We start from the raw sequence: 26,215 nt of genomic DNA, 5'->3' as shown, positions 1-26,215 counted from the left end.
GGGCTTTTTGCGGTAGCTATCCCACAGTCTGGTTTGCTAGCCCAAATTAGTTCGCTCTGATTACCCTCGGGCGCATTCAGGCCCGATCCTTATAAGCAATGCAGCCGGCGCCTCCCTGCCCAGCCCCTGCTTGCTAGTGGCAGGCGCAGGCACAGGCGTCTGCACTGCTTCTCCACTGGGGGAGTTACTGTTGGGCTCGTAATCTGTGGGTTTTAATTATTTACTTATTTTTCCTCCTTATTATGTTGCCCTCTCTGCTTTCCTTTTTCTCAGTGCTTATATACTAAGTTTATTTGGAATTAGTCTAGCTATTTCACAAATGGTTGATAAAGATTTATTCAGAGTAATAGGAAAATGAAGTGCATCATTGGGTATATTTTAGTTGAAAACATGCCTCTAAAATATATGACCAATTAGTACTCTGATTTCACTAAAATTATTTTGCTTTTATAAAAAAATTAGAGAATAAAAATGTTTTATTGAAAGATTTACTTTTTATGAAAAACATATATGCACTCTAATTTAATATCTGATTAAAATATAATTTAATGGCAAGTGATGTTAGACTCTGAATATGTGTAATTGGGTGGAGATTGTGATTGTATTTTCTGTGTTTTCTCTTCTATTATTTGTTCTCCATTACATGTGGCAAAATGTTGAAGTTCTGAATGTACTGTTAATTTTTTGTAAATGTGATTATATCTGCTTTATATTCATTTTCAAGTTTTCCTAGATTCGACTAGTATTTATTTTGCTGGGGTACTACACACTTATGTTCTCCTTTTCTCTTGTTGTCCCTTCTATGCCTTCATCAGTAGTTCCAATTGGGCTTGAATCAAATGTCCCTTTAATATGAAATCTAAAGTATCAGAATTTAACTGTAAGTTTTAATTCAGTTCACTGGCATAATTTTATTTTGATGAAGTTAATTGAAAATGAATGAATTATTTTTGAAATCTGGACCAAGGATTTATTTAATTTATTTAACAATGGAAAAATTGGAATCAGTTGTAATTGCCTGGAGTTTGTAAATAAGGGTGAAAAATATCAACTGTTATGGATATTATAGGTCAATTTCCAAAACTGAGTTGACTTTGGTAATAATAGTATTTGCAGCACAGTTCCAGAGCATATCTTCAAACTCAAGCAAATGGGTATGTTTGTGCACACGTATCCTTTAATATATCATATCTTAAAGATAAATCTATTCCTGTAGTTTCTTATTTTTATACTTTTTTATTACTAGAAGTTGTTTGAAATCACAGAGGAGAAATGAAGAACCATACAAGGCACACAGAGTTTATCCTTCTGGGACTGACAGATGATTCTCAGTTACAGATCCTAATTTTATTTTTTTTTGCTTCTGCTTCTAAATTACACATTGAGCATGATCGGAAACTTAACCATCATTGCCCTCACTCTGTTGGATTCCCATCTCAAGACCCCAATGTATTTCTTCCTCTGTAATTTCTCTTTCCTGGAAATTTCATTCACAAGTGCTTGCATCCCCAGATTCCTAATCACCACAGTAAACAAAGAAAAGATGATTTCTTATATTGGTTGCATGTCTCAGTTATTTTTTTACATATTCTTGGAAGTTACAGAATTTTTCCTTCTGGTGGCAATGTCCTATGACCGCTACTTTGCCATTTGCAAGCCTTTGCGTTATACATCCATCATGAGCAGCACAATTTGTCATCATATTGGTACTCAGTTCTTGGGCAACTGGATTCTTGGTTATTTTCCCTCCACTGATTTTGGTTCTTTACCTGGATTTCTGTGATTCAAATGTCATTGATCATTTCATTTGTGATATTTCTCCTATCCTACAACTTTCTTGCTCAGACACACATTTACTAGAAATGATTGCATTTTTATTAGCTGTGATAATCCTCGTGGTCACATAGCTATTGGTAATTCTTTCTTACTCTTATATCATCAAGAGAATTCTAAACTTCCCTTCAGCTCAACAAAAGAAAAAAGCCTTTTCTACCTGCTCTTCTCACATGATTGTTGTATCCATCACCTATGGTAGTTGTTTATTCATCTACATAAAGCCCTCATCAAATGAAAGGATCACTTTAAGCAAAGGAGTGGCTGTATTAAATACTTCAATTGCCCCTTTATTGAACACATTCATTTATACTCTGAGGAACCAGCAAATTAAACAAGCCTTCAGAGATGTATATATAAAGATATTTTCTGCTTCAGACAAGTAATACTATTTATTGAAATAATCAACATGAAAGCATAAAAGAAACATTGAACACAAGCTCTTTTGATGCTTCTAGTATAAGAATTGATCTCTAATATTTAATTTATTATATCACTTGTGCTTACCTGAGCTTAGAAATCATTTCCATTCTATAAATCTGAATTTAACTTTCTGTTCTTCAAAATGAAGTATTTCTGTGTTAAAAATATAAAATTGCAAAATTTATTTTCTCTAATATAATGTTAGAATAAAATGAATGAAGAGATTTGGTTGTATTATGGAATATAAATTTTTGGAGTATTGTGTTTCTTAAGTAATTTAAATGAATGTTCCATGATTCATTTAAAAGCAATAGTTTTAAAAATTATTAAATATGCTTAAGAAGCTCCAAGAGACCTTATTCTTTAAAAGTGTAATGTAGAGTATTATTTTGTAAAGTATTTTTTTTTAAATTTTATTTAACTTTTCAATATTGTATTGGTTTTGCCATATATCAAAATGAATCTGCCACAGGTATACACGTGTTCCCCATCCTGAACCCTCCTCCCTCTTCCCTCCCCATACCATCCCTCTGGGTCATCCCAGTGCACCAGCCCCAAGCATCCAGTATCGTGCATCGAACCTGGACTGGCAACTCGTTTCATACATGATATTATACATGTTTCAATGCCATTCTCCCAAATCTCCCCACCCTCTCCCTCTCCCGCAGAGTCCATAAGACTGATCTATACACTGATGTAAAGTGTTTTTTGAATTAATTTAAAAAATTTTGTCAGCTTAGTAAACAAGAATAATTTCCTATTTTTAAATTGAAGCATGATTGATTTATAATGTTGTATTAGTTTCAGGTGTACAGCAAAATAATTAAGTTACATATGTTCTTTTTTTCAGCCTCTTTTCCCTTGTAGGTTATTACAAAGTATTGCACACAGTTTCCTGTGTTGTACAGTAGGTCCTTGTTGGTTATATATTTTTATTATAGTAGTGTGCACATGTTATCACAAACTCCTAATTTACCCCTCCTTTTCTCTTTGGTTAATGTAAGTTTGTTTTTTGTGTCTGTGAATTTATTTCTGTTTTGTAAGTAAGTTAATTTGTATCATTTAAAAAAAATCCACATATAAGCAATTGTGTGTCATGACTGCGTGCTCAGTTGTGTCCGACTCTTTGTGCCTCTATGGACTGTACCCACCAGGCCTCCTTTGTGCACCTGATTTTCAAGCAAGAATACTGCAGTGGGTTGCCCTTTCCTACTCTAGGGCATCTTCTGAACTGGGAAATCAAACCTGCATCGCCTCTGTCTCCTGCATTGCAGGCGGATTTTTACCACTTCAGCCATATCATATGATTCTTGTCTTTCTCTGTCTCGCTTACTTCACTCATTGTGATAATCCCTAGGTCCATCCATGCTGCTGCAAATGGCATTATTTCATTCTTTTTTAATGGCTGAATAATATTTCATTGTGTGTATATGTACCACACTTTTTTTTTTTTCCTAGTCATTTGCTGATGAGTGTTTAGTTTGCTTCCATGTAAGGGCTGTTGTAAATAGTGTTGGGATGAATTTTGGAGTGCATGTGTCTTTTCAAATTTTAATTTACTCTGGGTATATCCCGAGAAGTAGGATTGCTGATTCATACATTAGTTCTATCTTTAGTTTTTTTTTTTTTTAGAAACCTCCATACTGTTTTTCAGTGACTGTATCAACTTAAATTCCCATCAACAATGTAGGCATGTTCTCTTCTCTCCACACTCTCTCCAGCATTTATTGTTTGTAGATTTTTTGATGATGGACATACTGACTTGTAGCTCAGTCGGTAAAGAATCTGCCTGCAGTGAAGAAGACCTGGGTTTGATCCCTGAGTTGGGAAGATCCCCTGGAGAAGGAAATGACAACCCACTCCAGTATCTTTGCCTGGAAAATCTCATGGACAGAGGAGCCTGGTGGGCTGCAGTCCATGGGGTCGCAAAGAGTCGGGCACGACTGAGCGACTAACACACTTATTTATACTGAATAGTATGAGGTGGTACCTCGTTGTAGTTTTGATTTGCATTTCTATAGTAACCAACATCTTTTCATGTGCCTTTTAGTCACCTGTATGTCTTCTTTGGATTAATATCTATTTAGATCTTCTGCCCATTTTTTGATTGGGTTGTTTGTTTCTTAGATAGTGAGCTGTGCGAGCTATTTATATATTTTTGGAAATTAATCCCTTTTTGGTCACATCATTTGCAAATATTTTCCCCCATTCTACTGGTTTTCTTTTCCTTGTGTTTATTGTTTCCTTTGCTGTGCAAATCTTCTAAGTTTATCTGGGTCCCATTTGTTTATTTCTGTTTTAATTTCCATTATCATTTCCATTCCATTACCATTTAATTTCCATTCCCATCATGTGGGCCTGATGCCTATGTACACCAGGGCTGACCCGGTGCCTGTGTCTGCAGGTGTGTGCCTGGAGTCTGGGTCTACTGGGGCAGGTCTGACATCTGAATCCATTATGGCAATCCTGGCACCCAGGTGCCCAGGGATGATCTGGTGCAGGATGGGGCATGAACCTGAGTCTCCAAGAGGTGGTGGGATGCTGTGTTAAGCCTGATGCCTGGGGATGGACCTGCTCTGGAGCCTGTGGGGACTAGTCTGGTGTTGGGGTCCACTAGGGTGGTCTGGCACCTGTGTCTCTGGAAGCATGCCTGGTCTTAGACTGTGGTATTGGTTCTGGAGCCTGTGTACATGGGGGTGGAACTTCAGTCTAAGTCTGTGGGGGACATTCCTGGAGAATGGGAACACAAGGGCAAGTCTGGATCTTGGACCCACATGGGATGGTGGTGCTGGAGCAGAAGCTGACCTAGAGCTTTGGGCCATGGGCCCAGCCTGGCAGAGCAGGTAGCTGGGTGACCCTGATGCTAGGGTCCACAGTGAGGTCAGTTTCTCAGTGCTATCTGTAATGCTGTCTCCCAGGCTACAGTCCTCATTATGCCCCAAATGAAACATAACTCACAACTATCACGTGTGCGTTATTTTTCTGATCGACAACACTCTTTTCACTAAGTGGTACTGGACTCGGCATCAAACTTATCCATGAATTCTACCAGATGGTGAGCCCAGAGCCTCTAGGAGGGCTTAGTGGTGATGGGCTTTCCCTCTCAAAGCCAATCTGTAAAGCTTGGAAGTGGTGCCCACTTCTTCAAATGTACAGACATCAACAAAGGCCACAGACATCACAAACAATTCAGTTCAGTTCAGTTCAGTCACTCAGTGGTGTCCGACTCTTTGCGACCCCATGAATTGCAGCACGCCAGGGCCTCCCTGTCCATCACCAACTCCTGGAGTTCACTCAGACTCACGTCCATTGAGTCAGTGATGCCATCCAGCCATCTCATCCTGTCGTCCCCTTCTCCTCCTGCCCCCAATCCTTCCCAGCATCAGTCTTTTCCAATGAGTCAACTCTTTGCATGAGGTGGCCAAAGTATTGGAGTTTCAGCTTTAGCATCATTCCTTCCAAAGAACACTCAGGACTGATCTCCTTCAGAATTAACAAACAATTAGGGAAACATAACACCAAAAAAAAAAAAAAAGTGCTAGTAAGCAATCCTAAACAAATGGACCTTCTCTGTATTCAGCTTTCTTAGCCTTCTTTCTCTCAAGCTACAATGCTGCACCATTTCACTTCTTTCACCTCCATTTTGAAAGGATGCTACTTTTCAACACAATAAAATCTCAGTAGCTCAAATATTAATTACTTATTACTATTGTTTTGATGGGCTTCCCATATGGCTCAGCAGTAAAGAGAACGCCTGTGATTTAGGAGATGCAGGTTCGATCCCTGGTTGGAGAAGATCTCCTGGAGGAAGAAATGGCAATGTACTCTTGTATTCTTGCCTGGAGAATCCCATGGACAGAGAATCTTGGCGGTCTACAGTCCATGGGGTTGCAAAGAGTTAGACATGACTGAGCACACACTGCAGATGTGACACTTAAAATTCCACATATAAAGAAATTGGAGCAACTTTTGGCTCCTACTCCTATATTTCTGAATTTTACATATTGATGTCCTGATGTTCTTGTTTTAACATATAGCTTTTACAGGACATTATCTAAATTAAATAATTAAAATTATTTGTCTCTTTTGCAATTATATATAATAATTATATTCATCATTTATTAACTTATTAGCCACACATTTCTAAGTGTCACATAATTACTCTGGTTTCAAAAAGGACTGCTTTAGGGTCTCTTGTGCAGATTTGTTTATTCAGATATTTCTCATAGTGATTTTAGTACCTAAGAGCTCTCTGTTGAATGTTTCATGAGGTCATGTTGATGATTTATGTTTCAAAGTTGCAGGGAGGTGATAGCTCCAATTTTATCTTGTGTTCCTTCTTATCAAAACATAAATTCCTTAATATGCTACAATAGGACAGATCATGATATGTAAAATCTATTACATAAATTCTGAAATGTTTAGGCAACAATGTTTTTCTTTGATATCAATAAAGTAATTTAACAGAGATAATTAGGCATATTGATAACTTAAGAGTGTATTATTGCAGGTAAAGATCTCTCCTACTAGCTGGTGTGTATACATTCAATTACAGTGTCTTTCAATTAGTTTCATTTATTTTTCAATTACAATGTCTTTTCCTGTCCCTGTCCCACCAAAACCACATTGTTGCTTGATAGGTAATGTACTGTAGCAGATTAAACATGACTTGAAATTAAAATCCAGACTCCACTCTTTGCTACCTGTAATATATTGGTTAATTTACTCAGTCTTCTTCTGTCTACATTTTAATATAACTGAAACATATTTATGGGATTGGTAAAGGAAGAATTATGCCAATAGGTTCGATGCACGATATTGGATGCTTGGGGCTAGTGCACTGGGACGACCCAGAGGGATGGTATGGGGAGGGAGGAGGGAGGAGGGTTCAGGATGGGGAACACATGTATACCTGTGGCGGATTCATTTTGATATTTGGCAAAACTAATACAATTATGTAAAGTTTAAAAATAAAATAAAATAAAAAAAAAGAATATTGGCAATTTCAAAGCCAATAAATTACAATTTTTTACAATTAAAAATAAATCATTTCTGAGTTATTCATTTAATATCAGGCACAATTTTCCAAATTTTTAAAAGTTTTTTTTTTTTGTCTTTTTTGTTCCTTAGTTAGTAGAAGTAATTGTTTACTTTCAATGAAAATAATGAAAAAGTGAATGTATTATTAGGGAAGGTTTTCTTCCTTTCTTCATTCCTTCCTTCTTTCCTTTTTTTTTTTTTAATTGACAATATCACCTGTTACTTGCTTCAAATTCTAAGTTATCAAATTTAGCAACATTATCTTCAACTGTCCCCTTGATCATAATTCCAATATTTACTTGCTTTTATAACTTTCTACTTCTGTTGTTTAGGATACCTCTGATATGTTTTAAAATCATTCAATTGCCCTTGTGTTAATGTGTTAGTTGTTTTATGAGCATTTAAAATTTGATATTCTAAATCACTCATACATCTATTCTAAATTTGTAACACATAATAAGTGATGTTATGCTTAAATTTCTTTTAAGTTAGATGCATCCCTTTTAAGTGAATAGAAAATATATAGCTAATACATCTTATTAGTGACTGTGAAGATTTTTTCATTTTATAGAATTCTGATCACTGAAACTCCCATTGATATATTTACTTCCTGTTTTCATTTTATAGAATTCTGATCACTGAAACTCCCATTGATATATTTACTTCCTGTTTCTTGTTTTATTATTTTAATTAGCCTGGAATACCTATTTGGACAAATTTATTTTTAATACATGTTTATTGTTTTTGACTTCTGTTTTATTTGATTCTTAGATTTATGGTCTTAATTTTTATAATTTTATTTTAGAGTACTATTAGTAAAATTAGTATTATTATTACATAATGTTTCTTCTGTATAATTTATATACTTTAAATATTTTTACTTTCCTACTTCTCTTAGATCATTGAAGAAAAGACTAGATCAGAAATGGAGACAAGTTTAATTACTTGGAAGTATATTTTATAGTTTCACAATAAGAGAAAACACCATGTATGAGTTTGGTTTGACCAAAGTTTGATTAGGATGACATTAGGAAGCAGTATTAAATGTCTTTGAGAAGGATAAAATGATGAAATTATGGGTACAAAGCAATGAAATAATTAGAAGCTGTAGTTAAATATTTAGAAGATTTTCATTTTACTCTAATTGATGAAAACTTGGATTATTTTGAGACAAATGTAATCCTTTTTATGGAGTTATTGAAAGCTTGTTTCACTTGCTTACTCCTCAGGGTGTAAATGAAGGGGTTCAACAAAGGGGCCACAGCAATAGTGGGGACTGAGACACCTTTATTTATGGCCACCTCTTCCTTTGCCAAGAGTTTGACATAGATGAAGATACAGCTTCTATAGGTGATGGAAACTACAACCATGTGGGATGAGCAGGTAGAAATGGCGTTTTTCCTTTGTTGGACTGAGGGGAACCTCAGAATTGTCCTAATGATGTATGTGTAGGACAGAAATACACACACTAGGGTGATAATGAGGGCAAATACAGCCAGAGGATAATCATTTGTTCTATTACCCACGTATCTGAGCATGAGATCTTTAGGAGGGGACCTGAATTGCATCTAAAATGATAGATGGCATTGGAATCACGGAATTCCAGTTGGAGACCCAAGCTAAGGGTGGGACAGTGGTTATCAAACTCGAAACCCAACAGCTGGGGACAAACAAGGTGCAGACTCTATTGTTCATGATGGTCGTGTAATGCAGGGGTTTACAGATGGCCTCATAGTGGTCATAGTACATGGTTGCCAGCAGAAAAAATTCTGTTGCTCCAAACAGAATAATAAAAATATTTGACTTGTGCAAGCATTGTAGGTGATGGTATTGTCCCCAGTTGATATACTGTACTGAAACCTAGGAATACAGACAGTGGTAAATGAAACTTCCAAGAAGGAAAAATTTCTGAGGAAGAAGTACATAGGAGTTTTAACATAGGAGTCTGCCAATGTGAGTGTGAGGATTGTCAAGTTCCCTGTTTCACTCAACAGGCAAGTGAGAAATAGAAAGATGAAAAGCAGGATTTGCAGCTGTGGGTCATCTGTCAGTCCCAGAAGGATGAAAGTTGTTATTGCTGTGTGGCTTTTCACCACTGAGTTTTGAAATCTATCCAATTGACAAGTGAAAATCCTTTGATTTTATGAGGAGTTTGGTATATGAATTCTGTAGCAAAACAGTTTGCAGTTACAGCCAAACAAACCAGTCTATATTTATCTATCCCTTCACATCAGTCAACATTTAGTTAGCGTTTCACATTATAATCAGTATCATCACTGTTCTGATGGTCTTTCTGAATTTACAAGTGTAAGAGTGGATTATTCCTTTAGGATTTATGTTATTATCAAACCAACTTTTTCTCGGATCTTTGTTTGCCCCCATTGTAAATTAACAAAAATTTACAAATGTTTGTTAATTCATGACATGGACTAAATTTACAAAAAAGTAGGGAAAAAAGATGATACTACTTCATGTGTATTTAACCTTTTTTAAAATTCAAGACAAACTTTGGATATGGGATGTATCCAGATGATGAAGATGAACTCTCTTCAACTGTTACTTTCCAAGGGTTCTTTAAAGGCTAAGATGTATTTCTCTTGGAAAACAAAGAATGATGACAAAACACAAGCCTGGATCATGACACTTTCTTCTGTCCATTTATTCTTTCCTATTTGTTTTCCCATTCTTAATTCATAGTTGGTTTCAAGCACTACTATTTTACCTATTGGAGAAGGAAATGGCAACCCACTTGAGCATTCTTGCCTGGAGAATCCCATGGACAGAGGAGTCTGCTGGGCTACTGCCCTTGGGGTCACAAAGAGTTGGACATGACTGAGCGACTGAACCCTCATTTTATCTATAGTGTGAAGAAAGATTGTGTTATTTGCAAAAGAAATATGCATTCATGTTATTTTTCAGGTAATTGACTGTGGTTCCTGATGCTCTGAAGTGACAGCTTTTTAAATGTCATCAAATTTATTCTTTCATGCGGTGTCTATTTTCATTATGTTTTCAGTGCCTTTGACAAGATATTAGTGTTTTATCTTCTCATCTCATCCCTGCTCAGTTTATGCTTTAAGCTTCTTCAACCTGACCTTCAACTCCAATGACCCCTTGCTCTTCTAACACTTATAAACCTTTTATTGCATTTGAAATCAATGGCACATTTTTGTAGCTATTTTACCTGGAGTCAAATGTTCTTTAAATTAAATAAAGGTCATTTTTCACATGTCAGAGTACTAACCACTATATGATCATGGGCAAACAACTGGGGACCCAATTAGTCATTTTTCAAAGGGATCCAATATCATCATTCTGATTTTTCTAACTTTGAACCTCTTTTTTTACACAGACATGAGTTTGAGCAAACTCTGGGAGATAGTGAAAGACAGGAAAGCCTGGTGTGCTGCAGTTCATGAGGTTGCAAACAGTCGGACACAACTCAGCAACTGAACAGTAACAATTTGGTAGGTAGGTTATGTTTCCAGAATTGGACATGACTTAGTGGCTGAACAACAATGCCTTCTGAATATACAAAGATAGACTAGTATCCATATATATATATTTGCACTTATGACACACACAACTTTTTTGTAACTGTCTTGTTATTTCTAGGGTACATGGCTCCTCTGTGAATTTTTATTTTTTTTAAATTGTAGCAAATCTCCAAAAGTGTTCCCACTATATTTATTGAAAAAAATCTGCCTATAATTGGACCCACACAGTTCAAAATCTCATTGTTCAGGAGTCAACTGAACAATATTAGTGGTATGTTAGCACTGGATTGGTTTCTTTGGCACTGATTCTCTATTAGGAGCCAAATATAGAAAGGACTTTCTATTACCCCTGGGAGGTGGGAGTACAGCTAAGTTTTTTTAAATATAGTAGGAATCTCAAGAGTTTGGAATCAGACACACTCGAAAGAGAACTCTGACTTATACGGAGATCCATAACAATATCCAGTAAATTATCAATTTCATAGTTATTAAGCTGTTACTCATACTGCAAAATAATTTCCTATTCCATTTTCATAGCCACTGATCTCATTCTTTTATGAATTGACTATGACTAAATCACAGTTACACAATTAATGTTGCTTCTTTTACTAGAGAAGCAATATTATTTGGAAAGGAGAATAAAATATTAATTCTGATTGTCTTCAGTTCAGTTCAGCTCATTTCAGCTCAGTCATGTCCAACTCTTTGCGACCCCATGGACTGCAGGATGCCAGGCTTCCCTGTCCATCACCAACTCCCGGAGCTTGCTCAAACTTATGTTCATCGAGTTGGTGAAGCCATCCAAACATCTCATCCTCTGTCACCCACTTCTCCTCCTGCCTTCAATCTTTCCCAACAACAGGGTCTTTTCCAATGAGTCAGTTCTTCACATCAGGTGGCCAAAGTATTGGAGTGTCAGCTTCAACATGTCCTTCCAATGAATATTGAGGACCGATTTCCTTGAGGATTGACTGGTTTGATCTCCTTGCAGTTCAAGGGACTCTCAAGACTCTTCTCCAACACCATAGTTCAAAAGCATCAATGCTTTGGTGCTCAGCTTTCTTTATGGTTCAACTCTCACATGACTGCTGGAAAAACCATGGCTTTGACTATTTGGACCTTTGTTGGAAAAGTAATGGCTTTGTTTTTTAATATGTTGTCTAGGTTGGTCATAGTTTTCCTTCCAAGGAGCAAGTGCCTTTTAATTTAATGGCTGCAGTCACCATTTGGAGTGATTTTGGAGCCCCCCCCCCAAATAAACTATATCACTCTTTCTATTGTTTCCCAATCTATTTGCCATAAAGTGATGGGACCAGATGCCATGATCTTTGTTTTTTGAATGTTGAGTTTTAAGACAGCTTTTCCACTGATTGTCTTAATGGCAAAATTTACCTACAAATTTGACCTGTAGTTTGCTTTTTAATTTTTCCTATTTTCTAAAGTGAAAGTGAAAGTTAAGTCACTCAGTCGTGTCCAACTTTTTGCGACTCCGTGGACTGTAGCCCACCAGCCTTCTCCATCCTTGGGATTCTCCAGGCAAGAATAAAGGAGTGGGTTGCCATTTCCTTCTCCAGGGAATCTTCCCGACCCAGGGATCGAACCCAGGTCTCCCGCATTGTGGGCAGACGCTTTAACCTCTGAGCCAACAGGGAAGCCTATTTTCTAAGGAGATCCTTTATCCAAACTTTAAATTTAATCAGCTTTTGTTCTGTTTTTCCTCTTCAGAAATACAATAGCACTTTTAATCATATTTTCCATCTTCATATTTTATTAAATAAGTGTGAATATATCTTCTCATTTTTCAGAAGACAAGAATCTTGTCATTCTCCTAATTTATACTGCTGCTGCTGCTAAGTCACTTTAGTCCTGTCCTACTCTGTGCGACCCCATAGAGAGCAGCCCACCAGGCTTCCCCGTCCCTGGGATTCTCCAGGCAAGAACACTGGAGTGGGTTGCCATTTCCTTCTCCAATGCATGAAAGTGAAAAGTGAAAGTGAAGTCACTCAGTCGTGTCCGACTCTAGTGACCCCATGGACTGCAGCCCACCAGGTCTTATCCTTTCAGAAACCTTCCCACAAATGGAAAGGCAAAGGTGATTTTTGTTTTAATGGCCTTTGTTCTCCCAGCTCACCACCTAAAAGCCCAAACTCTCTCTGCCTGACTGCTGAAGGTGTACTTGGCTGTGCATTGATGGTATTGTAAGGTAAGCTCTGACTGTTGACTTTTCTTTTCGTAATGCACGTGCCTGACTTATGCTTTGACAGTCAGGGCATCCACTTCAAAGAAGGCTTCAATAAACACATTTCCAGTCACCAGACTAGGTAAAGATCTAGGCCAATGTCACCCTCCATCCCTCCTGTCAGGCTCCTTTGCTCTCTAAAGAGAGCTTGCAAGTGAACTGAAAGTGTTAGTTACTCAATTTTGTCCAACTCTTTGTGACCCCATGGACTGTATCCTGCCAGTCTCCTCTGTCCTTGGGATTTTCCAGGAAAGAATACTGGAGTGGGTAGCCATTCCCTTCTCCAGGGCATCTTCCCCATCCAGGTATTGAACCTGGGTCTCCTGGATTGCAGGCAGATTCTTTACTGTCTGAATAACTGATCATTTGTTTCTTTTGTTTTTTCTCTTCCCAGGCTTTAAAATTCCTCACTTGTGTCTTAAGCTCACCATTAAAGAGTGAGCCCTTGAGAGTCTAGTCCTGACCTTGGACCCTGATAGAAGAAGAACTAGTCTCCTCTAACCCTTTTCCATTTCTCTTCCCATCACCTCAGTGTTGCTGCAAGTGTGTCATATGCTTTCCAGGATCTGTAAGAAATATATATATATTTAAGTTTTCTGATGGTTATGGCTAAAGGGAGTCTTGTAGTAATAAGAGCCATAGGTCCTGTCTTATGCATAGGCTGAGATCTGTGCAAACCATGCCTGTACTCCTACACTCTGAAATTCTCCTGAATTTACTCTTCTTATTTAATGAAGAAACTCTGAACTTTTGTGTCACCCATGCCTCCCATTGAAACACTTCCACTTAACTTCTATGTCAGGAGTTGCTTCCACCTGGCTATTAGGAAGTCTGAGACAGCCTATTTTAAATGGAAATATTCCATCCAGTGTCTACTATCTGTCAATCACAGAGATAGGTTCTGTATTATAAAACTCATTCAACCTATACTAGAATTCTCACTGTAGCTATTTACTAATGTGCTACCCTCTTCTTCCATAAAATTTGCATTTAAATACATTATTTAATGTGTGTTACTCTGAATTGGATTCATCAAGGAGGTTCACAATATAGATTTCTCTTCTCAGAGAGACCTATAAGTTTTTAACCAGGTAGTGGGGTGGAGAGGTTAGGTGCCCATGAAAAAACAAAAATTAGACTGTTTGGTATGATGATCAAAAGTTTTATATGCATATTAATTCTTGAGATACACCCAGACAATGAAGGAAGTGTGTTGCCTTACTTGGACATCATCACTTACATTTACACTTCCCTTCCAATCAAGCTGCCCTTGAATCATATGCAATCACTTATTATATCTATATACATTATAATTTCAGATACACATGAAAGAGGAGAAGGCAGCTTCTTCCACTGTATTATGAGTTTTATTTTGTTGATATTATCTGTGACAATTATATATATATTCTTCAGCAAGAAGAAAAAGGTCTATTTCTGTTCAGGGAGCAATAACTGGTATTAATTATTTATAATGACAGGAAAATTTGTCACATCTGAAAACAGTCTCTGGGTTCCTGCTGTTTCTCCATCATTGAATTAAATACTATCTCCCTGGAGACATAAATTAATTGGTTATATGTACAATTTTTCACTCCACTGGTTTTAAAATATTTCCCACAAATGACATGAACCTCTGCATCTGGAAAAACTAAGTCCTCTCTTCCTTTGGACATGTGCCTTATAAAATCCCTTGAGGTACATATGCCAAGGCCAACCTTGCTTTAAATGAATCATCATGGGAAAATAGACATTCATGCAGAGAAACTAATGAAAAACTCTGAAAAGGGAAATGTGCAGATCTGGCACAACTAAGATGAAGACACTAACAAAGCTAATGGCCAACATCACTTAGTGACAGCCTAGCACTTAAATTCTCTAGACTTTTGAAAACATCAATAAGTAATGGAAACTGTTTCCTTTGGTGAGCCTTCCACCCTGTAAAGGAGTGGTCTGTTTTCGAGCCTCTCATACCAATCAATAGCTTATACAAGGAGATAAAAAGAGCGTTCTTTGTTTTCAAACTCTGTGACATTTTTCCTATCTCTTCAATTCTTTTTTGCTATGTAATTCCTATTTTGCCTTTGTTAGGGAAGATCAATTTATTCACAGTTTCTCTTTTAAGCAAATAAAACAGCATACTAATAGTCCACGATGGCTTATTCTTTGACTTGTCCTTGATTGTGGTTTATTTAAGAATCAATTTTCTCTTAACTACTTCAAGCTGGCAAAAAGGCCATAATAAGTAGAATAAGCTGTGAAATAACTAAAATCTGTTATCCCTGAGTTCGTCTTTTTCTCATACTTCTCCTTCTGAATACACACCATGCCAAAATTGTTAGTGAAATACTCTCCTCAACCTTGCTTTATCCTCTGCAGTGCCTCATAAACAGTGAAAAGTGTATCTCTCTGCTGACTCATCAAATTACTGTCTGTTGAGTAAGGTAGATATTTAGGGCTTCCCAGGTGTCCCTAGAGGTAAACTACCTGCCTGCCAGTTCAAGAGACATAAGAGACTAGGGTTCGATCCCTAGTCAGAAAGATCCCCTGTAGAAGGGCATGGCAACCCACTCCAGTATTCTTGCCTGGAGAATCTCCAAGAACAGAGGAGCCGGCAGACTACAGTCCATAGGATCGCCTAGAGTCTGACACAACTGAAGCGACTTAGCATGCACAAAATAGATGCTGAGGAAGAATTAAAACATTTCTGCTTAAATTTTTCATCATAAAATACAGTCTAGAATTTAGATTTACAATTTAGAAAATGTTGACATTTTAAGCAGTGTAATATTCTTTTGGGGTATAAATTCCAGGGATTTGAAAGGTGTGTTTCTGTGTATTCTTGAATTAAACTGCACGGGTGCCAACTTCTCAGTGTAAGAATATAGCCCTGGTTATGACCTGAATTTTACAAAGGACTGTTGGATAATTAGTACTATGTCTATTACAAGTTTCCATATTACAAACTGAAACAAGTTTAAGCACATCATACAAGAAAATAACAACACATATTTCTTACTCTATCTCTCTAAAGAGAAAATAGTTCTCCTAGCTTCCTTATGGTACTTACTCATTTGACAATTTTTCCTGGCTTCAGCTGGCTGCTCCTTACTGTGTTTGCCTGTGTGTGATAAGGGAGATGCACCTCTGCACCGGTCTCACAGGATCTTTCAGTTCACTTCAGTCGCTCAGTCACGTCTGACTCTTTTGACTCCATGGACTGCAGCATGCCAGGCCTCCCTGTCCATCAACTCCCAGAATTTACTCAAACTCATGTCTGTTGAGTTGGTGATGCCATCCAACCATCTCATCCTTTGTCATCCCCATTCTCCTCCTGCCCTCAATCTTTCTCAGCATCAGGGTCTTTTCTAGTGATTCAGTTTATCGCCTCAGGTGGCCAAAGTATTGGAGTTTCAGCTTCAACATCAGTCCTTCCAATGAATATTCAGGACTGATCTCCTTTAGGATGGACTTGTTGGAACTCCTTGCAGTCCAAGGGACTCTCAAAATTCTTCTCCAACACCACAGTTCAAAAGCATCAATTCTTCAGCATTCAGCTTTCTTTATAGGCAAACTCTCACATCCATACATGAGTACTGGAAAAACCATAGCCTTGATTAGATGAACCTTTGTCGGCAAAGTAATGTCTCTGCTTTTTAACATGATGTCTAGGTTGGACATATTACTTACTTACTTACATACATAGTTACTCCTTTTCTTTCAAGGAGTAAGTGTCTTTTTATTTCATGGCTGCAGTCACCATCTGCAGGTGATTTTGGAGCCCCCAAAAATAGATTCTGCCACTGTTTTGCCATGAAGTGATGGAACCAGATGCCATGATCTTAGTTTTCTGAATGTTGAGGTTTAAGCCAACTTTTTCAATCTCTTTTTTCACTTTCAACAAGAGCCTCTTTAGTTCTTCTTCACTTTCAGCCATAAGGGTGGTGTTATCTGGATATCTGAGGTTATTGATATTTCTCCTGGCAATCTCGATTCCAGCTTGTGCTTCTTCCAGCCCAGAGTTTCTCATGATGTACTCTGCATATAAGTTAAATAAGCAGGGTGACAATATACAGCCTTGACATACTCCTTTTCCTATTTGGAACCAGTCTGTTGTTCCATGTCCAGTTCTAATTGTTGCTTCCTGACCTGAATATAGATTTCTCAAGAGGCAGATCAGGTTGTCTGGTAATCCCATCTCCTTCAGAATTTTCCACAGTTTATTGTGATCCACACAGTCAAAGGCTTTAGCATAGTCAATAAAGCAGAAATAGATGTTTTACTGGAACTCTCTTGCTTTTCCCATGATCCAGAGGATGTTGGCAATTTGATCTCTGGTTCCTCTGCTTTTTCTAAAACCAAACTGAACATCTGGAAGTTCATGGTTCATATATTGCTGAAGCCTGGCTTGGAGAATTTTGAGCATTACTTCACTAGCATGTAAGATGAGTGCAATTATGCAGTAGTTTAAACATTCTTTGGCATTACCTTTCTTTGGGTTTCAATTAAAACTGACCTTTTCCAGTCCTGTGGCCACTGCTGAGTTTTCCAAATGTGCTGGCATATACAGTGCAGCACTTTCACAGCATCATCTTTCAGAATTTGAAACAGCTCAATGGGAATTCCTCCACCAGCTTTGTTCATAATGACACTTCTTAAGGTCCACTTGACTTCACATTCCAGGATGTCTGGCTCTAGTGATTGATCACACCACCGTGATCATCTGGGTCATGAAGATTTCTTGTGTACAGTTCTTCTGTGTGTTCTTGCCACCTCTTCTTAATATCTTGTGCTTTTTTTTAGGTCCCTACCATTTCTGTCCTTTATTGAGCCCATCTTTGCATGAAATATTCCCTTGGTATCTCTGATTTTCTTGAAGAGATCCCTAGTCTTTCCCATTCTAGTGTTTTCTTCTGTTTCTTTGCACTGATCACTGAGGAAGGCTTTCTTCTACCTCTCCTTGCTATTCTTTGGATCTATGCATTCAAATGGGTATATCTTTCCTTTTCTCCTTTGCTTTTGGCTTCTCTTCTTTTCACAGCTATTTGTAAGGCCTCCACAGACACCCATTTTGCTTTTTTTGCATTTCTTTTCCATGGGGATGGCCTTGATCCCTGTCTCCTGTACAATGTCACGAACCTCAGTCCATAGTTTATCAGGCACTCTATCTATCAGATCTAGTCCCTTAAATCTATTTCTCACTTCTACTGTATAATCATAAGGGATTTGATTTAGGTCATACCTGAATGGTCTAGTGGTTTTCCCTACTTTCTTCAATTTAAGTCTGAATTTGGCAATAAGGTTTCATGATCTAAGCCACAGTCAGCTCCTGGTCTTGTTTTTGTTGACTGTATAGAGCTTCTCCATCTTTGGCTGCCAAGAATATAATCAGTCTGATTTTAGTGTTTACCATCTGGTGATGTCCATGTGTAGAGTTTTCTCTTGTGTTGTTGGACAAGGGTGTTTGCTATGATCAGTCAGTATGTCCTTTTCAGTACTTCAGGGAGAATATGTTATCTAGATGTTTTATCACTGATGTTAACTTTGTTAATTGCTATCTTTTTGGCCTTTGTATCAGAAAGATTTCCTTCTGAAATTGCTTTGGGGGAAATACACAGATTGTAAGTTGTAGCAGAGGGTATCACTCTATGATCCTAGGATAGATCTCAGTGTTTTAGTGAGCCCAGAAGGACCTTCATAAATGTTTTTGGTAAAGTCTTTTCCCTTGGAAAATAGATCATTGTATGAAGAATGCTGCTACTGCTGCTGCTAAGTCGCTTCAGTCGTGTCCGACTCTGTGCGACCCCATAGACAGCAGCCCACCACGCTCCACTGTCCCTGGGATTCTCCAGGCAAGAACACTGGAGTGGGTTGCCATTTCCTTCTCCAATGCATGAAAGTGAAAAGTGAAAGTGAAGTCGCTCAGTCGACTCTTCGCGATCCAATGGACTGTAGCCTACCAGGCTCCTCAGTCCATGGGATTTTTCAGGCAAGAGTACTGGAGTGGGTTGCCATTGCCTTCTCCTGAATGAAGAATAGTTGGGGATTATTTCAGAATGGTTCCTCTTTCTGTTTCTTGCCTGAATCAGGAGGAGGTCTTAGCTTCTCAGTGTGATCACTTGGTTGGATTAGTGGAGGCAAAACCTACAGAGGAGTGGGGACCCCCTTTTAAAGATAATCCTTAGATAATTTTCACTCTCAGCCTAGTAAGTGCTCAGTCTCCAGTAATTTGTCAAAGTTTTGGTATGTTATAATTCCATGTTATTGTGTTTAAACTACACTTTAATAATTTTCTTTCTTTCCTTTGACCTGTGGGTTGCATCTTAATATATTATTTAGCTTGCAAATAGTGGATTTTTCCAGATATCTTGTGATATTAATTTCTAAATTAATTACACAGTCTTCTGTAAACATATAATATATGACTTGAATCTTATAAATTTCTTGAGGCTTATTTGTCACCCAGAATAGGATCTAGTATGACAATGCTTTATGTTATTTTGGAAAGAATAAGTATTCTTTGATGTTGAGTGGAATGTTCTAAAAATGTCAGTTTGGTCAGTTTGATTGATAAGGTTGTTCAAATCTTTCATATATTTCCAATTAACAAAAAAACTTTTTCTATCAATTATTGAGTAAACTGAAACTTTTGATTCTCATTGCACATTTGAGTGCTGGTGTCAGATTCAAACCCATCTGTCAAATTGTGTTGAGTTGGCAACCAAAAGTTGATTATGTAGTTTGGTAAAAGTCCGTGAAATCATTCTGTGAAAATCAATTCGGTATATAGAACTGAAAATGAAGTTTATTTCATGTTTTATTACTTGTAAATTAGATTAGCAAAATTTATACTATAACTGTATTTTTCTTTTTCTGATAACTGCTTGTTAAACATCAGCAAACTGTTTCTCTGAACACATACACTGAAGGGTCTGGACTTTATTGAGCACTAGATTCTATGAGTCATATCTATGTCAACAAATGCAAAGCAAGTATTTACACTTACATAGAATTCCTGAAGCAACAACTAAAAAAATAAAAAGTCTCATAAAGCAAAGAGACAAGCAAAAATGTAATTCTGGAATAACTGGAAAATTCACACCTATGATGCAAAAGTGATGGACAGGGAGGCCTGGCATGCTGCAGTCCATGTGGTTGCAAAGAGTTGGATAAAACGTAGTGATTGAACAACAGCAAAATGATGCCTAAGAGCCCAGGATACATCCCAATTCTACCTGAAGCTATTATCAAATTGAGTAAAAGACTTTTTACAAGCAGATGTAGTAAATGTTTTTGTTGAGACAATAAAATGTAAAGGTCATATGGATGTTTTAAACATTCATACTCTCAAAAATTGTTAATTTTTTTGCATATTTTTCATTAGGTGCAACCCTGTTTCTATAAACACTTCTTAGAAGAGCTCATTTTTAAATGGTGAGAAAATAAACTCAAGCATTAAGTTTCTAATGAATATTAAGGAAAAGTGCTCTGATGTAAATTATTATGTTTGCTTATACATTCCTCATACAAGAAGATAGAAAATAAATGGGTAGATGAATACTAAATGAAGTTTTATTCTTACTAGTGTAGAGATATAATAAGAACTTACAGAGAAGATTTATTATGTCAAAGTTTCAATAGTGCAAATATGCTTAAATCCACAAACTCAAAAGTTCACAAAATTCTGAAATAATTTATACACACATACACACATATACATGTATATATATAAATATATAAGAATATAATTATAAAAACACTGAAAAACATTTCAAGATATCATTAATATATCATAAATTTTGAGAACTATCTGGGTGAAAAAAGCATATGTTTAAATTGTCTAAAAAGTCAAAGAGATGCTATTGGATTTTAGGCAGAAAAAGACATGCCAGGATATTTCCATTGGAGTATTTGATGAACTTCAGATTAACCATTAGCAAATTAAAAGAAAATAATGGGCTATGGATCAATCACTGGTGTTGTTAGTTAAAGATGATTTCTGTTGAGGTATTGGGGTCTTACAGAAATATCAACTCCATATTTGTAGTAACTTTGAAATTTAGCCCAAAAAGCATATTAAATATTAAAGTATGGACTTCACAATGAAGTTATAATGTCTATGCCCCAAATAGAATAGATCAGCATACATAATGTAAAAAACATAGGGAGATACAAAGATAAATAGAAACACACTAGATGGAGGAGACTTTATCCTGACAGAAATGTTGTTTTAATACTCTGTGCTGCTGTATTGGGAGAAATCATTTTTTAGAATTGCTTGATGATAACTTGTATTTAGCTCTTGATTGATGCCCAAAGGGAAAGCTCTTCAGTGATTGTTAAATCTAAATTTTGGAATTTTTATTCACTGTCATTCCAGTTTATGTGACATCATATCACTCGTGCACAGAAAACTTTCAGGGCATGCAAATATAAAGAAGACTGTGAGTCAATTGAGATAAAAATGGAATAGATGGAGACTAAAACCTGAAGGAAACGAAAGTTGAATATAGTAGTGGATGCAGAAATATAAGAATATTAATAATTGTGTTATAAGATTCCATTTAAAGTTCAGGTCATGCATTTCTTTACAATTAAAATTTACTTGAGAAGCATTTCTTGACCAAGTTCTTAAAGGACTGCTTTACCTGCTGGTTCCTTAAGGAGTAAATGAAAGGATTTAGCATTGGGGCAACAGAGGTATTAAGCACTGCTATACCCTTGGTTAAAGCCACTCCTTCTTTGGCTGAAGTTTTGACATACATGAAAATGCAACTTCCATAAGAAATGGAGACAACAATCATGTGTGAGGAGCAAGTGGAAAATGCCTTTTTCCTTTGCTCAGCAGAGGGGATCCTCAGAATTGTTTTAACGATGAATACATAGGAAAGAATCACTAATGTTAGGGTTACCATGAGTGTGAATACTGCCAGGAAAAATGCCATGAGCTCTAGGAAGGCTGTGTCTGTGCAGGAGATCAGCAGCATGGGGGAAGAGTCACAGGTGAAGTGGTCAATGATGTTGGAATCACAGAAATCCAATTGAAGTCCCATGATCACAGGTGGGAAGATAATGAGAAACCCAGCCAGCCAAGAACTAATGACAAGCTGGTTGCAGATTCTGCTATTCATTATTGTTGTGTAATGCAATGGCTTACAGATAGCCACATAACGATCATAGGACATGACAGTCAAAAGGAAAAATTCTGTTGAACCAAGGAGTATCAAGAAAAACACTTGAGTCATGCAAGAATTATAGGAAATGGTCATATCCCCTGTTACAATGCTGACCAGAAATCTAGGAATACAAACTGTTGTGAATGCGATTTCTAGAAAGGAGAAATTCCTAAGGAAGAAATACATTGGTGTTTTGAGGTGTGAGTCTACCAGAGTAAGGGTGATAATTGTCAAGTTTCCACTTATACTCAGTATGTATGTGCAAAATAGAAATAGAAAAATCAAAACATTTAGCTCTGGATCATCTGTTAATCCCAGAAGAATGAACTCATTCACAGAGGTGTGATTTTTCATTTCTTATTACTGACTTATTCCAAGTCTATAAAAGCAAAAAGAAGCAAGATTTAGTGAGTTCAGTTTTACGGATTTTACCTTTTAAAAATCACTTCTGCTGGTTTAAGAAATGTGTGCATGTGTGTGTGCTTTGTCATTCAGTCATGTCCCACTCTTTGTGACCCCATGGACTAATATAGACCACCAGGCGCCTCTGTCCATGGAGATTCTCCTGACAAGAATACTGGAGTGGGTTGCCATGCCCTCCTTCAGGGGATCTTCCGAACCCAGGGATTGCACCCAGGTCTCCCACATTGTGGGCATATTCTTTACTCTCTGAACCCCAGGGAAGCCCAAGAATATGGAATGGGTATCCTACCCCTTCTCCAGGGGAACTTCCTGACCCAGAAATTGAACTGGGGTCTCCTGCATTGCAGGTGGATCTTTACAAGCTGAGCTACCAGGGAAGCCCATATATATGTATATAAATAATGGATAAGTAAATTAGACACCAAACTTTACTGAATTTTGAAAATCTATCTAAGCCACAAGAAGAAAACTTACATCTTCTAGACCACCAGCGTTTTCATATTGAGTGAGTCACTTGATAGGACTAATAATCATATTTGTATAAGAAAAAGATACCTATCACATGTGTTTCAGTTTCTTTTCAGAGTTTGATCATACATGTAAAAAAATAGGTAGAACATTATAAAATATTCTAATCCTCAATCACCATATGGTCTAATGATTTTTCTGAAAAGAAAACAATTTGAAATTTGTCTTTTTAGTGAGTTATATGTTTAAATCTTTAATGTCATTCTTACCTACATAGAAAATTAATAACTTAGCAAAAGGATCAGAGCCATAAAAAATAATATGCATATACTCCTAGATAAGATGAGAAGTTAGTTTTTCTTTTGAGTTAAATAACAATCTATTAATTTTTAGAAGAGATTCTTACAAGCAAAATTAATTGATCTAAGTATAAATTCATTAGAAAATGAGAAAAATAAATGAGGTGAGATAAGAAAAATACACTTACAATTATATAATCCCATGTGGTAGCAATTTGTTCAAACCCAAGTAATCTGTTGCTTTAATTTGAGTGCCAGTGTGGAATCTTTACTTATGGAGTATTTCATAGACTTTCCAACTTGTTTCTGCCTTTGATTTTTCTATGCAATAACATACTTATATAGCATGTAGGTGGAATTTGGCAATATGATGCTGGCTATGTAATGTGAGATGGACATATTGAAGGATAAATCCAGTAGAAAGTTTATTCCTGAAATTGACGAGGTCCTAACAGAAAAGTGACATAGTCCCAGTTGCTGGTAGAAGGTGTTACATCTGGAAGACAAGCAAAGAGTTCAAGAGGTCCCTCAGGAAAGGGTTGGTGACACAGTGGCAGAGGCTCCGTGGCACTCCCACATAGTCAATTCATGTTGAGTCTGAAAGGCTGAGACTCTGATAGTATTGCAAGATTTTTTACTGAGTAACAGTGTCTCTGATACTAGCTTGTTGTTTAGGAGGACAGCCAGAAATGCTGGAAATGGGAGAGGGTAGCAGCCAAACAAAACTTTGTCCTAAGTATTTAAATGGTTGCACAGTAGAACCAACCAGAGACCAAGCTTTCCTGAAATGTGGGTCAGACTCAAAGAACTAAAAGATAACAGAAAAAGGGAAAGGAAAAGAAGCAAGTATGATTAGTGCAGTAGTAAATTTCATGAAACAGGAAAAAAAAGGCAATAAAGTTATTTACTTTGCTGGTTAATAAAGTGAAGCTCCTAGTTCCTAAGGAGAGAGCTCAAACTTTCTGAGTGAGAATCAACAAATAGAAGTTCTGGAAAAGAGGTGTAATGCACGGTGTATCAGTAGAAACTTGTGAGAAAAAATGTACTTGGAACTATTCCACATTTCACCATCTAAGGCCAGGCATTTAGTACCTCATTTTCCAAAAATTTCATAAAAGTAGCAGTGGCCTAACCTTAGACACAAGAAAAACCTAGCAATATAATATCTTACTTGGCTCTCAGTAACCTTTGTGAAAGAAGGATGGTTTATAATTTTTGTTTTCATTTGTTTACCTTCCAGGGGTGAAGACTAGAGTATCTAACTACTGTTTCCAAAACAAACATACTGGTTTTTACCTGTTTTTTTCTTTATTTGTTCTCCTCAAAATAGCCACAGGGGATTGTTGCAGTGAAACAGAATTCAAATGCCTCTGGAGAGAGATGGTGCTTATTAGTTCAACCTAAATTTAGTTGAATAATTTTAATTAGGTGTTCTTGGGAAATAATTTTTAAAAAACGTTAAATGTCAGAGGACAACTGCAAAAAGCAACATGATACTGGATGCTTGGGGCTGGTGCACCGAGATGACCCAGAGGGATGGTACGGGGAGGGAGGAGGGAGGGGGGTTCAAGATAGGGAACACGTGTATACCTGTGGTGGATTCATGTTGATGTATGGCAAAACTAATACAATATTGTAAAGTAATTAACCTTCAATTAAAATAAATAAATTTATATTTTAAAAAAATTAAAAAAATAAAATAAATAAAAAAGGAAGTAGCAATCTTTGAAATTTTGGATTTTGTATTGTCAGCGTTGTTTTATTTTTGCTTGATAAATGTCTGGTGAGGTACTATATTTCAATTAATGTAAACTTGTGAAGAAGCAGAAAATAGCAAGAGGAAAGGGCAACCAGGAGACTCTATGCACTGTTCAAATGTTTTGTTATAAAGTTATTAAATATTCCTTTACATGGGTAATTAATGTATTATGTATTAATACATACATCGGTCTTATGTATTAATTTTTTTCATTTTTTCTTAGATCAGTGTGAGTTCATGGATATTTATTTTATACCTTGAATTATAACCATTGCTAATTTATCTTGTTGCTAGATTTTTTTTCTTAGCTTGGGCCACTGGGAGCCCTTTCAATGGGCTGCTGCTTTTTTTGACCTACTGCTATCATGGTGCTTTAAAAAAAAAAAGGCCCTTCTTTATTTTCTGGGATTATAAGATACTTCAGGATCATCATGTATATTCCTTACCACAGCCCTCAGTTATTTCTTCAGTGATGCCTGGATTCTTTAGGATTAAAGTGTTAGTCACTCAGTCCTGTCTGACTCTCTGTGACCCCATGACTGTAGCCCACCACGTTCCTCTGTCCATGGAATTCTCCAGGGAAGGATACTGGAGTGAGTTGCCATAGGAACCAGGCTCTCGGCCCTGGGTGTGTTCATTGCTGTCATGTGCCATTGATTCCAGGTCCTCTAACAGGATAGAACCAGGAAAAACGTATGAGACTGTGAACCTGTGTATCAATATGTATGTATAATCTTTATGTTACCTTCTGGATTTATACTAAGCTAAAAACGAATCTATACTGTTATCTTCATTACCAGATACATTATACTAACTTCAGGTCTTCTTCTCTGTAAGCTCCCACTGCAAAAGTAAGATTCCTGGCACCCACTATCCATTTACTTAAATCTTCAATACCTGTCTACTTATATAACATTATCAAAATTATTGACCTATACAATGATGGGTAAACCATTTATTAACTAGACTGTAGACATGACTTTTCCTTTTTTTTTTCCATTAGGAGATTTGTCTATTAGTATTTTAGGCCACTTAAAGGAATAAAACAGACTGCTTGTCAA

At 36.8% G+C, this 26,215-nt stretch overlaps 1 protein-coding gene and 2 pseudogenes across 1 annotated transcript; 1 reads left to right on the top strand and 2 right to left on the bottom strand.

Moving 5' to 3' along the window:
• Positions 1-1,272: 1,272 nt before the first annotated feature.
• Positions 1,273-2,219, top strand: LOC112584340 (annotated as a pseudogene).
• A 6,237-nt stretch (positions 2,220-8,456) lies between these two features.
• On the bottom strand, positions 8,457-21,068 carry LOC112584398 (annotated as a pseudogene).
• A 555-nt stretch (positions 21,069-21,623) lies between these two features.
• LOC102412051 (olfactory receptor 6C65-like) lies at positions 21,624-22,559 on the bottom strand. Its single transcript, XM_006078480.3, has one exon. It carries the CDS (start codon positions 22,557-22,559, stop codon positions 21,624-21,626), a length of 936 nt encoding a protein of 311 aa, XP_006078542.3.
• Between the last annotated feature and the right edge of the window lie 3,656 nt (positions 22,560-26,215).

The sequence above is a fragment of the Bubalus bubalis genome, chromosome 4 (genome assembly GCF_019923935.1).
Source record: "Bubalus bubalis isolate 160015118507 breed Murrah chromosome 4, NDDB_SH_1, whole genome shotgun sequence".
NCBI classification, from domain to species: domain Eukaryota; kingdom Metazoa; phylum Chordata; class Mammalia; order Artiodactyla; family Bovidae; genus Bubalus; species Bubalus bubalis.
This window is presented reverse-complemented; position numbering and strand designations above follow the sequence as displayed.

What these genes read in the sequence shown, in the direction of transcription:
- LOC102412051 (XM_006078480.3), bottom strand. Translation starts at nt 22,559, where the DNA reads ATGAAAAATCACACCTCTGTGAATGAGTTCATTCTTCTGGGATTAACA.